Raw genomic sequence first — 15,320 nt, 5'->3', positions numbered from 1 at the left:
TTTGCTCTGCTGGCCAAGAAATCTTGATGCCAAAAGGGAAAATGTTTCTACCGGGAGGCAGAACAATGGTGGCATTGAGCTGGAAGTTTAGACTGCTGCTGGCCATTTTGGAACTCTCATACCTGTGAATTGACAAAAGGGATTACAGGTGGTTAGGGTCACCAGTCCTGTCAAGGAGAAACTGCACTCATCTCTTCTCAATGGTGGGGACATATTCAGCAAATTCAATGAGCACGGCCCCTGGCTTGGCCCACTTATTTTGCTGTGAGGTGAGTTTCTTGATTGCAAGCAATGCTGTGCATGTGCCATGGCTGGTGAGTGAGGCATTCTGCAAGTACACAAAGAAAATCTCCGCAGCACAGGCAAGGAAAGTCTGTCTAGAAGACAGGGGATCCTTTAGGCATTCTGTCTCATGAGAAAGGATCCAGGGCTGTAGCTCGCTTGGAAGAGCCCTTGCCTAGTATGCACAAAACCCTGGGTTCAGTCTCCAGCACAACATACATTGAGCATGATGGTGCACACCTCTAATGGCAGCACTTGAGAACTGGAGGCAGCAGAAGGGTCACAAGTTCAAAGCCCTCTTCTGCCCCATAGTGAGTTTGAGGCCAAAGGTAGGCTACATGAGACCCTGCCTCAAAATAAAATAAAATAAAAATTTTAAAAAGGAAGAAAGAAGAAAACTATGATAGCCCAATCCAGGAAAGCCTATTAATGCGGAAATGCTTCTGGGATGAGGGTCTGGATCACTGCACTGGGTCAGTAACTATGACCAGCGGACATGCTTGCTGAAAGCAAAGGGAATGCAGAAGGGGTACCAGGAAGAGGGAGATATCCACGTCAGGCGTGACCACGTGGCCAGTTACGAACATGAGGGCTGTAATTGTCGCGAGCACTTCCTCCTCCCCGTCACAAATGTGTGCATACATGCCAGTCTTATCAATGAAGGCTTCTATAGCAAAGAACAACAGAGCGGGTGCCTTATAAGCAATAAAATGCCCTTCTCACCATTCTGGAGACTGCAAGTCCAAGGTCAGAGCACCAGCACAGTCAGATTCTGCGGAGCGCCCTTTTCCAGACTGCACTCTGCCAACGTCTCCTTGGTCTCTCCGATGGCAGAAAGAAAACTCTTCAGAGTTTTTCTTATAAAGATGTTAATCCTTTCACGACCCACTTACCTCCTAATGCCTTCATACTCGGGAGTTGGGATTCCAACATTCAAATATGGGGGCAGCCACTAAATTAAACTCTTCTCTCTCTCTCTCTCTCTCTCTCTCTCTCTCTCTCTCTCTCTCTCTCTCTCCCTCCCTCCCTCCCTCCCTCCCTCCCCCCCTCCTCTCCCTCCTCCCCTCTTCCCATTTCTCCCTTTTCCTAGTCCCTTACCTTGTAACAAATGCAAAGTTTATACTACAGCACATACTAATTTTATATCTAGTATTTAAGTCATGGTATGTACCAAGGAGAGTTGTCACTATAGGATTCCATTTATATGGCATTCTGGAAAATTCAGGGATGGAAGGAAGAGTGGATAAGAAAGGCTTGACAGAAGAAAGTGGGGACTCCTGTAAACGGCATGTGAGATCCTTAAATGAACCAAGCAGCCCGGAGATTACTCACCCCAACCCTCCTGACAGACGTCTGTGGTTTCTTTAATTTACCCTCCAAACAGGAAGGGAGAGAAATCTCAGCTTCCCAATGGTTCAAAGGGCTTAACTTTAAAATTAAGGTTAGATTCTGTGTTGGAAGAGGAGTCATTTTTTTTCTAACATATCCCTACAGCACAGATGACTGCTGGCAGCAACCACCAGCTAGATGTCTTGTAGTTCCATTTGACACGATTTCCTAGAGACAGCATGAGATCCCGCAGCTGAGACTCAGTCCCCAGGATTCTCTCCTTGACTCCCAAATGTCAGTCATGGGCTCCGACTGTTTTACCGGTGCATTTCATTGGCTGGCTATTACATGGGTTTCCGCACCTGCCCTGTGAGTTAATTTGTGTAAGTTCACAGAACTCGGGGACACATTATTTACCAGTGTAGTATAAAGGATGCCACAAAGGACATAAATGAAATGGCACAGGTATGGGGCTCCCAGACCTCTCTGGGGCCACCACACCCCCGCACCTGCCATGTGTTCAGGTGGCACGAAGCTCCTGTCCTTAGGATTTGCTGGGCATACACGAGGCAGAGGGAACTGCACTGAAATGTGACCGGGGAAGAAGTGTATGTCCTAGCATTAGTGGGTTGGGTTGAAACACAGCAAGGCCTGTCCAGATTCTTCTTGGTCTCTGGGATGGCATTCTTCTCTCCAGGTTGTGAGGAAGCACCACTCTAAAAGGAAGAGGTCTATGACTATCAGACCAAGAGAGTTAAGCGAAATAACATGGCTAACCCAAGACAGAGCGTGCAGGGGGAGGGTGCGCTTCCATAACTCGAGTAAGAGATGTTCTAGCTTGTAGGGCCTGCCTTGGGGAGGGTTAATTCAGAAACCATGTATTAAACCCAAAAGCTAAATATATTACCCTCTTAACATCATTTTCTCTATATACTTCAAAAATGTTCCAGGGTAGCAAGAGACCAGTGAAGGAGTATTTTTTGTCTGCCCAGCCAGCTTCTCTTCTAAGGCCAGCCATTGAGTCAGGAAGCCACCATCTAGACTCAACTACGTCCGTGAACTCACAGCTTGCAGACTCCCAGGCTACAGACTAACTGGCAAAGCTAGACCCACACCTGTTCGTATGACCTCCGAGGGGACTCTATGTGCACTCTCCACTTACCCGTCTACCTAACAGCAGGATGTCTCAGCTTAGCTGAGTCAGCGTCCTTCTGGTCTGTGGGGCTAGCGGCTGGTGCCCACTGAGGTGGTCTGAATGAGAAATGTCCCTCACGGTCTGAGACATTTGAACACTTGTTTCCAGTTGAGGTGCTGTTTGGGGAGGTTTAGGTGGTGTGACCTTGCTTGAGTAAGTATGTCGCCTGGGGTGGGGGGAGAAGGTTTGAGATCATATAGCCTCTCCCTACTTCCAGTTCTGGTTCATTTCTGTAGGTAGAAATAGGACCTTTTGGCTTCCTCCTTTGTTCACCGTGACTGCCCACTGCCATGACTCCCTGCCACGATGGACTCTTATTCCTCTGGAACCATAAACCCAAATAAACTCTTTTGTCCATGAGTTATTTTTGGTCATGATATTTTATCTCAGTAACAGAAAATAACTAATAACTCCTGATTTAAGATTTTACCCTCAGAGGTCCCCACATTCCTCAATCTGTAACTTTCTACTTTTTGGACCCTTCTACACCCTCTTAGCAATTTCTCATGGAGATCCTGCCTAATACACATTGCAGTTTGGGGGTTCCACCGAGAACCTGAAAAGCAACTTGAGGTGGAAGAGTAGCCGCGAAGGGCTGGTGAGCGCTGAGACACCAGCGTAGGCCGCCAGGAGAGGTGTGTTGTTTCCGTCATGATTTCAGACTATCAAAGGATTACAGCCTCACCCAACCCTCGCTCTCAGGATGGAATACAAAAGAGCCACCGCAAGTCAAGGGACACAAATGGATGACTAAGTGGAGGGAAAGAAAACAGGCAGTGTGGCTTGGGAAGCTGGCCCGCTCTTCAGGGACGCAGGTCAGTGGTAATGGGGACAGCTGCAGCTTCCTCCTCACCTAACGCATTCTAACTTCTGAAGAACACAAGTTTGTAGTCCTAGAACTCGACATTGGGGTAATCCCAAGATGTCACCGTTACAAAGTTTAATGAAAGGAGAGACAACCAGAGCCTGGAGAGCTCACTTCCCACAAGACTCAACACTTTTTTTTTTTTTTTTTTTTTTTTTTTTTGCAGAGTGCCTTCAAAGGAATTTCTTTGAGCACCAAACACATTTCTTTTGGAGATGGGACTTTTACATGCTCTTTACAATTTTCCAATGATTTTCAGTTTTTGTATTTCAGTTTTCATCCCTCAGCACGGCCTACATAGCCCGACTTCTAAAAACATACTTCTTTTCTGCTAAAGTGATTGGAGAGTAAATGCCAGAAATGAATTCAAACCAGGAAGAAATGAAACTTTTCCACCAGAAGTAGTGTGCAGGCCCTTGTTGGGGTGGTCCTCTGCCTCACAGGCTTTGGATGGGGTCGTTTCCACAAGGGTCATCCGTAGTCTTTCTGGTTGACAAAACTAACTGCAAAGACAAGTCATTTCTAACGGAACTGGAACACTTTGCTCTGAATTCCTATTTAGAAGTTACTATTCATACAAAGATTTGGAGACACAAGAGGAGTTTAGTATGAAGTAACACACGTGCGTACACACACGCATGCACGTTACAGCATCCATGAAAAGTGCACCATGCCTTTGTTAGGCACAAACAGATCACACACAGTGCCAACTCTCCTCATTTCTGTAAACCTGAGTTTGACCCAATGTTCTTCATCTGTTTCCTTTAAAAAAAAATCATTAACAAATTATTTTCTGTGTATGAGTGTTGGTGCATCACTTGCATGCTTGACCTGGTGCCTGCGGAGGCCAGAACACATCAGATCCCCTATAACCGGTGTTAGAGATGATTGGGAGCCACCATGTGGTTGCTGGGAATTGAACCCGTTCTCTGGAAGAGCAGCCAGTGCTCTTAACCGCTGAGCCATCTCTCCAGTCCTGTTTTTCTTTTTTAGCTTTCTCAACAGGGTCTCAAATTGTAACTCAGGCTGGCCTAAAACTCAGGACAATCCTGCCTCAGCCTCCCAAGTGCTTACAGGCATGCCTATCTCCATGCCCAGTCATAAAAACTCTAGAGCAGTGATTCTCAACCTTCCTAATGCTGCTACCCTTTCAGTTCATGTTGTGATGACCCCAACCATAAAATTATTTTTGTTGCTACTTCACAACTGCAATTTTACTACCATTATGAATCATAATGCAGTTATTTTTGAAGACAGGTTTGCCAAAGGGGTGACCCACTGGTGAGAACCATTGCTCTAGAATGAATTTCGTGCATGGTGCTGTAAACCATGGCCTTGTGCATGCTGGGCAAGTACCCTACCTCCAAGCTCTATCTCCAGCCTCAGTTTTTACCTTGTGTCCCATCCCCAGCTCTTCTGGCCTAAAAAAGTCCTTGACAACCACCTTGCAACTGTCTCCCCCGTCTGTCTGTCTACAATGCACCTCAGTGGGTCTGACTAGGCCTTGGTGATTTTTTTTTTTCCCACTTACCATGGTCCAAATACACTGCTGGAAGACTTTATGTACCTCAGCTCTCCACGTGGATGCACACCGTGCAAGGGTCTAATGCTACATGACACACTGCACACTTCTCTGCTGCCCTACCAGAAGCCGGTCCCAACCCATGCTCCTTCTCGTTAACTTGAGATTAAACTTCTTTGTATGTCCACTTGCCATCTTCTCTCCTGGGTGTCTGGGGAAGTAGACTTTCTTGGCTTGATCCGTAGTTTGGGGGCTAAAGGAGAGCAGAAAGAACCATGCACATCACCAATTTGAAGAGTGTGCGGCTGGACTTGCTTCCCGGCCACTTCGCTATTCTCTCTCCCCTTGAAGCTTACGAGACTCCAAAAGCTATCACCTCTTGACTTTTCTTTACATCCAGCTCTTCCTGGATTATTTCCGGTGCGGATAGTGCTTTGCCAGACTACAAACTCTGACTTGCTTCCTTCCACATACACTTTCTAGTCCTCCAGGCTGTATCAAGGGCCTGTCCTCAGCTCACATTCTAGTCTAGGACAGAGTGGAAAGGAGGCTGGTATCAAACAGCTTACCCGGATGGTACCCTTGGGGGTAGTAAAAGGGCCATCACTGCCTAGCTCTTGCCCCATACCCATTAATATTAGCATTCAATGTTTAGAAACACACCAATAGACTGTAGCCAATTGATCTACCATCATAGTTTGGCAGAGTATTTCCATTGCTCTTGCCAAGACATTGAAGATGGTCTATGTGGAAACATTCTCATTAAAAGAAACTAATGAGACAGGATACTTTTTTTTTTGAGACAGGGTCTCCCTACATATCCCTGGCTGGTCTGGAACTCACTATACCTTTTCAGGCTGGCCTCATACTCAGAGATACCCCTGCCTCTGACTCTGGAACATGGAACAAAAGGTCAAATACGATTCTTATCCTTGGATGGAAAATAAAGTACCTATAAAGACCACTATCGATACAATTTGGGGAAATTTTAACTCTGCCTATCAGGTAACATGACCATTGTTAAAATCCTCGAGTGTGATTACTGTATAGTGTCACCACTGTATAGACTAACCACCCCCCACACACCCCGTATAATCCCTCCTCCCTCTCTTCATATTGACTCCAGGAGCTCGGCCTGGTGCTTGGCTGTGGCTCTCTGCATCTGCTTCCATCAGTCACTGGATGAAGGCTCTCCATGATAATTAGGATAGTCACCAATCTGATTACAGGAGGCAGCCAGTTCAGGCACCCTCTCCACTATTGCTAGGATTCTTACCTGGGGTCATCCTTGTGGGTTCCTGGGAGTTTGCCTGGCACCCATAATGGCCCCCTCTATCAAGATATCTCTTTCATTGCTCTCCCTCTCTGTCCCCAAGATCATGATGGAGAAAGCCACAGAGACAGCTGACCCAAGCTCATGGGAGCTCACGGAGCCTGCATGGGACCGACCTAAGCCCTCTGCATGTAGGTGATAGTTGTGTAGCTTGGTCTGTTGGTGGCCCCTAGCAGTGGGACCAAGATCTGTCCCTGGTGCATGAGCTGGCTTTGTGGAACCTATTCCTCTGGTGGGATGCCTTGCTCAGCTTGCTCGGCCTGGAAGCAGGAGGGGGAGGAGCTTGGTCCTGCCTCAACATGGTGTACCATGCTTTGTTGACTTCCATGGGAGTCCTTAAACTTTCTGAGGAATGGATGGGGGGGGGCAGAAAGGAGGTGGGGGGAGGGAATGGAAGGAAAGGAGGGAGAGGAAACTGTGGTTGGTATGTAAAATAAATTTAAGAACTTAAAAATTCTCTCCCCCTCTCTCTCACATACACACACACACAGAGTGGGACAGGATATGCCATAAGATATGTCTCAGGAACAGGAATATACATGTTTGTTGTATCACACTTGCATTTTTCCTCTGGACCTATAAAATTTTTTAATAGAAAAGGTTGAGAGAAAGCAAATGGATTAAAATTTTTTTTAAAAAAAGTACTTTAAAGCCCCCCTAAAATGGTTTGGGCAGAGAAACCAAGAGAACAAAGAACCCAAACTCAGTTCTGAAACCAAACACAAATATTTGTTTATTGATGGGATATCATTTTACACCAATTCCATTAGAACCTAAACCGGTTTGCTGTGCCCAAGTTAGGTGGCATAACAGTGTTTGAGTTAAGCTGGGGGTCACAGGACTTGCACACTTTTATGAATGTAATGCAAATACTGACGACACAAGGCATTCACAGTTAGAGGCTGGCTACTGTTTGTGTCACAGCAACACCCGATAGAAATTATTTTTATGAAAAAAAAAAAAGCAACCCACATTTTGGTCTCATTTACAGATACCCAACCTATCAGTTGGTCAATGAATTCTATACAATTTTATACAGCTTATGAAAGGATAAAGGATAAGGCTTACAGAGGTATTTTAGCAGTTGTAAAAATAAAAACCATGGCACAAACTAAACTCTTAAAGCTTTCTGTATAGACTTCAAAAGTACGGTTAGGATGGAGACTCAGAGGCAACAGAAATCTGCTCGACCAGAATCTAGAGGTTTGTCTAGTTAGACTTATAAATACTGAACTCAGAGTTCATGCTTCAAAAGAGGCGCGCCTAAGGCTAACCATGGGTACCTGGGAAATCTAGCCGGGTGACTTCTCCTTAGTGCGGCATAAACGTCGCGTTCCCTAGCGAGAGGGCGCTGCAACATACCGGAACACAAGTGAAGGGAGGAAAGGCGGATGGAGCTCCGGTACCGGAGACCCGAAGGCCCCAACTTCTTCCAACGCTGGCCGTAAGTGCTCTTGGTGATCATTCAACTCGCGTAACTTGGCAACTCTTCAAGAAAAGGTGTCTTATGACTTGGTCTGACTCCCCAGAAAAACAGCTCCGCAAAGTCGAGAAAACCAAGGGCGAGCAGCAGTCACAGCGGTTTAGTTCTCAAGGCAGTTGAGAGATCATTTGGAGTTCTAAATATTGATTATCCCTCCGGAATGCTGACTTCCATACCGTACGTACGAACATCATGAGGGTTGTTACTTGAGTCTCTATCCTCAAAATGTTCACTGTGGATGGAACGTGATTTCTCACCCTGGTAACAACCCTTTACACCCAGCTTCGCTGTGCTTAGTGTTTAAAACATTCTCCAGATTCTCACACAACACTGAAAATAATTCCATCTAGGATCCATCTTTGCATTTTGAGGCAATCAACAGTTGATCCAAGTCAAGAACGATTCTTGAACCTTGGGTACACCTGAAAAGGAATCATCCTCCACAGGGCTGCGCCTGCCTTTGGCCAGTCCCCACTGTCACGCACCCTCATGCACTGGTGCCCCCGTCACATAGCAGTCTCAACAGCTGTGGTTTCCCAGGAGACTTCCATTGTGTTCAGATATTAATCTGTAAGTGACACTACAGACAAGGGATGGTTAAGTATGCTACAGCAATATTGAGTTGTTGTTGTTTTAAACTTCTGGTTTATTTCACAGCAAACCAAACCTCATCATTTGGTAGAATAAGGCAAGTAGTTGCATTCTACCACACCATGATTTTGTATATGCACGCACACGATATATACATACAACATTTCTGTCTTTGGTGGTTCAATCAGGGAAAAAAAATAATATGAGAGCCGCAACACTTTGAAAAGAAACTGTAGAACAGTGTGGTCAAGGGGAGCATGGTCTGTGTGCTTTGCTCATTTCACGCCATTAGAAGGTTCACATTTAATGCAGAAGACTTTTTTTTTTTTTGGCCAATCATCTCGACATCTTCCAGTCCTCACCTGCCTGGGCAGGCACAGATCTTACCCCACTACACCATTCACCCGGCAAACAAGCCATGAGCTCTTTACTGGGTTCAATCTTTAGATGTGTTTTCACAAACTTTAGGGACTGCGTGAGTCATAGCACCAAATAATTGGGAAAAACCTGTTAACTATACACTTCCTCAAGAGGGGCAAGGCAAACAAATAAGAATTTAAAAAACAAGACATAACCTAGAAACACCAGTGGGTTTGCTCTGGTCTTCTTATCCACATAATGGCTATCACCCTTCTGAACACGTGACTCGGAATGACAAGTGGCCCCTCTGGGAAAGGTCCCCATGTGAACGGGGTTAGCTCAATGCTGGTGGTTTGGGTCCACTGCCTGCAATGGACATGATGCCAGGAAATGCCTAGCACAGAAGAAACAAAGACAGAAAACAAAACAACAAGAACAAAAAACAACCCTGGGAGATTACAGATACCGTGAAAGAGTAACTGAAAAACTCCAGCACACCAGTAGGCTCATGGGCGTGGCAAAGGCCATTTCCCTGACAGCGGCCCGGGGGCTTCAGCAGACCGAACACTGCCAGAGGAACACAAAGGGGAGGCAGGGAAAGGTTTATGGAAACTTAAGCTTCAATTTCAAAGAAGGAGCAATCTTAATTGGTTCACTTGAAACTATGGTCAAACTACCAACAGCATTAACATTGAGAAAAAAGTAATGAAAAAAACCATAAACCTATACCTTTGTGTTAGGAATGCTTGGTAGCATGTTATATGTCTGTGTGCTCAAAGAGTTATATCTTTTTATCACTTTAAAACACCAAAGTTGTCAAGGAAACCAAGTCATATTTGGCATATGCCACTGTAAGCCATGACTCCTACTTCTTCCAGAAGTTGGCCTCTCTAGCAATGAGGTTAATTCTGGCAATATTTGCTCGTGGGGACAGTTATAACATTTTCTAAAATGCTACATTTGAAACCAAATAAAGTATAATTGGTTCATTTGGGGGGAAAAAAAGGGACTAGAAATATGCCACAAAATTATTTTTACAATACATTTTTGCAGAAATAATCTCTAGGTGAAGCTTTTCATTTTATACACATATACAAAATTGAAACAGCAATGTACACGTAATCACAGTGAGGACGTTGGCTAATCCACCGAGGATCTGTAGTGTGAAAAGGGACTGCAGAGCAGCCTCCAAGAGAACAATGCTACACAGCAAGCAGAGCCCATTCAATAGCAAACACCAAAACACTCCCGCGGGAGGCAGACAGGGCAAGAAAAGCAGCATGCGCTTCATACAAACAGCAGTTTATGGCTAATGGGTGACGGAACCGTGGTAACAGTGACTCTCTCGCTGCTATGCATAAAGTCCTAGGACATCTGTTTGTCTTTATACCATTCCACAAACTCGTCCAACAAAACTGGCCCTGGAGAGACAGAGAGAACAAACAATGTGAGGGCTGGAGATATTGTGGACGGACAGCACTCACCGAGCATGCGTGGAGCGCTAGGGTCAATTGGAAGGGAGGGAGGGGAGAGGGAGGATGAGAGGGAGGTGGAGGGGAGAAGAGAGGGGTAAAAGGAAACACGTGACTTGGAGGCTCTTCCCAGGGAGGATGATGTGCAATGTACCAAGTCTGCGAGGGATCACCCAGCACCCAGTACTCACACGCTCCATCTTCATCATAGTTGCTGAGGTCCAGACTAATGGTTCTGCTGAACTCTAGCACATTGCACCATTGATCTTTGTTGATCACTTTATATTTTGATTGCTGAGGGGGAAAGTGATATGGTTAATGACACAAAATGAACATGGGATGGTTTCAGTTTCTCTATGAAGCAACCTGAGAAAGCTCATGTAGGGTTAACGCAGCTGAAGAACCAGGCTAGGAAATGGTGAGACAGAGCAGGAGGAGGGCTTAAATGACCATTTTTCACTGCAGTATCATCGGGAGAACACACCTAAACTAGCAGTACCTCCTTCACAGCAGCGCTGCAAAGATGAAATGAATGAGGAGACTCCATAGTCTCTATAAAGCACTTCCTCCAGTCCTTGGCACAAAGGAAGTGCTAGATGAGTAGGTACCATTAACAACCAACACAACAGCACTGCTCACTGCCAAGCTGCTTGCTTGAAGCGCACACATGCATCAGGCAGTCACTTGCTGGGAGCTACGTAAATGCTGCCAGTGGCTCAGAGCTGGGAGCTCCTCATGACTCTCAGCGGAGAAGAAACTTGGAGAGTCGACAAGCGGTTGCTCGACCACTCTTAAACAAGAAATCTGCTACAGGTAGATTAACACAGTATCCTAGAGATTTAAATGCAAAATCTAGAGCTAACGTTCTAAAAATCCTTACGGAAAAAAAAATAAATCAAAACTAGTAAAATAATATAAATCTTTTCAAAAGGGCAAAGTGTCAAGCCGATGGTATTGAGGATGTAGGCAAGACATAGGCTGGGATGAAAGGGCTGCTACCGCCTTTTAAAAGGAAAATCACAAACTCAGTTAAGAGCAGAGCACAGACTTCAACTTCCAAAGCAAGAAAGTGAAGACCAGTTTCACAACAGCCAGTCAGGTTCCTGGGACTGAGCAATGTCAGACTTACAGCCACATCTTTTAACCAAAGGACCCTTCACCTGAAGGTCCAAATCCTGTTAGACCCACTGCAGACAAGAACCCCTTTCTACTCCTGTCCCGACAGTGAGGGTTTATCTCACATCCCGGACAGAGAAGCTGGGGCAGATCGCAGGTAGAGCAGACCATCGAGTCAACGTGTACTTCTATTAATGAGCAGCCTTTTACTAGCTTTCTTATAGGGTCCCAGTGAGTAGTTACAAGTGGTTTCTAGCAACAATCTTCACAAATTACATCAATTGCTCAGGTTTCTGGACCACTACTTAAAGCAAGTTGTAAAGAAGGATTATTTCAAGTGGGAGTTGGAATTGGGCAAGACACGGGATTTTCTCAAAGATCCTACGCTCATCCTTGAAAGCAAAGAGCTTGAGGAGGAGGAGGAGGAAGACGAAGGCAGATGCCACATGTGAGAGACAGCCCAAGCAATTCAAATTCACTTCTCTGCTTCCTCCAGCTTCTGCCAAAGGACATGTCAACAAAACCCATAGCTAATCACTGGCAGCTCAGGATGTTGGAGCACTGTGAGAGCAAACAGCAGCCATGTAAGGAAATGCTGGCTGTTTCTGCCACCTGGCTAAGCACGTTTAAACCGAAGGAGACACTGTCCACTGGCCTAACCCAGTGCTCACGGCTGTCCACGCACTCAGCAAGGTACTTGGAGATGAAAGTGGTTAAGAACAATCATAAACTCATTTTAGTGAGAGGCAGGTGGCTGATATTTAACGTTGGCTTAAAACTGGAAATTCACCTGAAAGAGTAAATCTTGATTTCTACTGTTACCAAGAGCTGGGAGTCTAACAGCAGTGGAGTCTCTACATGGGGCAGAGAGGGCAGAGGGAGCTCTTGGCTGTTCAGACGCACACACCTTCATGCCTGTATGCACTCACACACGCACCCAGGGACGCACCCCAAGACATGCAGCTGCTGACTGACAGCAATCAGGGAACCATAATTCCTATGATCAGAAAGCTATGACAAAGAAAAAAAAATCACATAAAATGGTTAGATAAAATATGTGGTAGTTCTAAGCAAGCAAACATACATTACATAAAGGAGTAATTTGGTACCTCTAAGAATTGGTGAAAGACTGGAAAAAGGGGCCAGATTTTTCCTAATAACAGTCCCAACATGCACTTGGCAGTGTTTATGTCTAGGCTGCGCTGGTCCTTTTCCTGTTTAACAAATAAAAACAAGGGTAAGCCAGATGCTTCTCAATCACAAACTCTAATAATCCAAACATGTATTTCACTTCAGCAGTAAATTTGTAAACAAACAGCTCGTTTATTACACATCATAAAACCCTGAAGGGGACTAAGGAAGGGAACCAAACACAAGGGAAAGCCTGACATTTGAGTGTATATAGAAATTTATTTTGAGAAAGTCTGATGTGAATAAGTTTACCCTAATGCCAAATCCATTAATGTAGTAGTATCTACAATCATTTCCTAGGCAAATAAAATCCATAACCTGCTTGCTTTACATTATGATAATTACCAGAATTATAACAGCTGATCCAAAAGCCCTTAGATGAACTCAGCGGCGTTCAAGTGGTTTGCTTTCCAGTGCTTAGAAATGGGTTTCCTCAGAGACTCATTTTTCCAACAGCTTTATTTCATGTGGTAAATATTTTTCTTCTACCTAAATATATTGGAACTAAATTCAGCTCCTAGGAAGGGTTGGAGCCCTGGAGCATCTCTCCCAATCAGAAGACATGCTCATCCACCTGCTCTAGGGAAACAGGGTCTCTATCTCTGTAGACCTTACCTAGCATGTGTCGCAGGTGATTCCTAGCAGTGGCTAGTGACTATGGGGAACTAGAAAACAGAATGTACGCATACACAAAGTAAGCTTATTCCCCTTTTATTTGTAATTAAAGACTCTCCTTCTCATCGTATTTTTCTTACACATTTCCATTCTAAAACTTAAGCAGTCAGTTCTGACAGGGGTTAAACGTGTTCTCGAACACAGGGGACGATCTCACATATCTACAACGCTCCTTCATGTGGCCCATGAACTAGACTGGAAATCTGCAAGGGAACTTTTCTATAAAAGGGAGCTTGGCCATCCCACTGCAGTAGAACACCAGTGTCCACCTCACCACATTAAAAGAACCATGCTTCGACACCTCCCCCCCTTGGTCACGTGCCCCTCCGACAGTGGAGGGCAGTTCAGTACGTGGTGAACTTTCTCCCCGTGCCACTGATCTTCAGAGGACGTAACGTCAAACAGCAATGTGAGACCCACTCAACAAGCTATCAAGGGAAAAGAAGGCAGAAGAACTTGCCACTTAGGAAAGACATTCAAGAGGGCTCCTGGTCACTGTCGCTAAGGACAACAGCTGCTCGTGAACAAGCCGGGTCAAACGGCACAGCACCACCCTTCCCTGTTGACGGCTTCACAGCTCAAGCCTGGTGTGGAGGAAGGCAGCCCGGTTGCACAGTTCTCTGAACCTGAGGGTGGCTGCTCCTTTCCACAATGTTCTCTGGCTACCCTTTGGCCAAGCAGATGACCCCATCACGTCTCGGCAGGCATTAACTCTGCCCAGGGAAGAAGACAGCAGAGGTGATCTAACGATTGACAGGCTTTCATCAACCCTGGTAGGCGGGCTGTATTTCTGCTTTTGTGATGCATTGGGAAAGTGCATATAAAACATCACTTCGCCTGAAAAGTGGGTGTGGCGGACAGCAACACCATGCCATGAAGCAAGCCGCAAGAAAAATAAGCTACTGAGAAACACAGTTGGGACCACAAGATGTAGCCAAAGTCCATTCGGCAAAAGCGCGTTCAGCACTTGTTGACCACACTGGCACTCTAAAACGTGCCCTGTTTATAACCATTCCTTAGCCCCCAAATGTCTCATCTGGTCTTGAAATACCTTGTGCCTTCTCTCGTTATCAATAGCCGCGTCGTCGTACTGGACATGTACTACCGTGACAAAAATAAAAAGGTACAGAAGACCTGGGCAGATCCTGCAACATTGCAGCCGTCTGACAAACGGGTGCTCAGGAAAGGTTTCTTTCGCTGCATGTGTTGGGCGGTCATGCCAGAACAGGATCGAAGAGAGGCGAAGGGAGGCGTGAGACTCCCATGAAGACAGCTGAACAGCTCCTCCCCACCCCTGCTCGGCAGGATGCAGCCAGCAGCTCCCAATCTCTAACACCTGCTTCTGCCTCGCAAATAAGAGAGGGATGGATGATGGACGCGCTCCCTACTGACAACTTAACAGTGCGCAAGGCGGTCTTGTGGCCAAAGGCAATGACCAAAATGGTAAACACCCAAAAGTTCTGGGAGCACCATGGTGGAGAAGGCCACAGTCTTCTCATGCACTGAAACAGAGACATTCCTGGGTCCTCTGACAACAACGACCCCTGCAGTCACGCTCTGTGAGGGAGCTCCTGATTCAAAGGAAATGGTTCTGACAGGATGCCACCAGGCAGCCAGCAACTTAAACAGGCCTTTTTTATTTTTCTTTTCCTTTTTTAAAATCACCTTTCAGATTCCAGGTACATAGCAGAGACATCCAAGAACTCTTTGCAAGAAATTAAAGTAGTGCAGTACCCACGGGTCTGGGAGCTGCTGCTCCTGAACACAGAGAAGCAGAGGCAGCCCAATAGGTCAGAATAGAAGCTGACATACCCACCACCCCACCCCACCCCATCCCCGCCCCGAGATGGCCCAAAATCACACCCCAGGAGGCATAATAGGAGGGCTGAAGAAGGAAACACACTCT

General features: G+C 45.8%; 1 protein-coding gene across 5 annotated transcripts in view; it reads right to left on the bottom strand.

Annotated features, from left to right (window-relative positions):
• Positions 1-7,233: 7,233 nt before the first annotated feature.
• Positions 7,234-15,320, bottom strand: part of Dcun1d4 (defective in cullin neddylation 1 domain containing 4) — a 78,135-nt gene continuing 70,048 nt past the window's right edge. For 4 of the 5 annotated variants that reach the window (XM_052735129.1, XM_052735127.1, XM_052735131.1 and 1 more), the window contains 3 exons: positions 12,658-12,762; positions 10,624-10,726; positions 7,234-10,381 (listed from right to left, as the gene is read on the bottom strand). In XM_052735129.1, the coding sequence (XP_052591089.1) occupies positions 10,326-10,381; positions 10,624-10,726; positions 12,658-12,762 (264 nt within the window). In that variant the 3' untranslated portion in view covers positions 7,234-10,325. The remainder of the gene's footprint in view (positions 10,382-10,623; positions 10,727-12,657; positions 12,763-15,320) is intronic. The other variant, XM_052735128.1, reaches the window with a different exon arrangement.

Source organism: Peromyscus californicus, unplaced genomic scaffold (genome assembly GCF_007827085.1).
Source record: "Peromyscus californicus insignis strain IS unplaced genomic scaffold, ASM782708v3 Scaffold_13__1_contigs__length_99412109, whole genome shotgun sequence".
NCBI lineage: Eukaryota > Metazoa > Chordata > Mammalia > Rodentia > Cricetidae > Peromyscus > Peromyscus californicus.
This window is presented reverse-complemented; position numbering and strand designations above follow the sequence as displayed.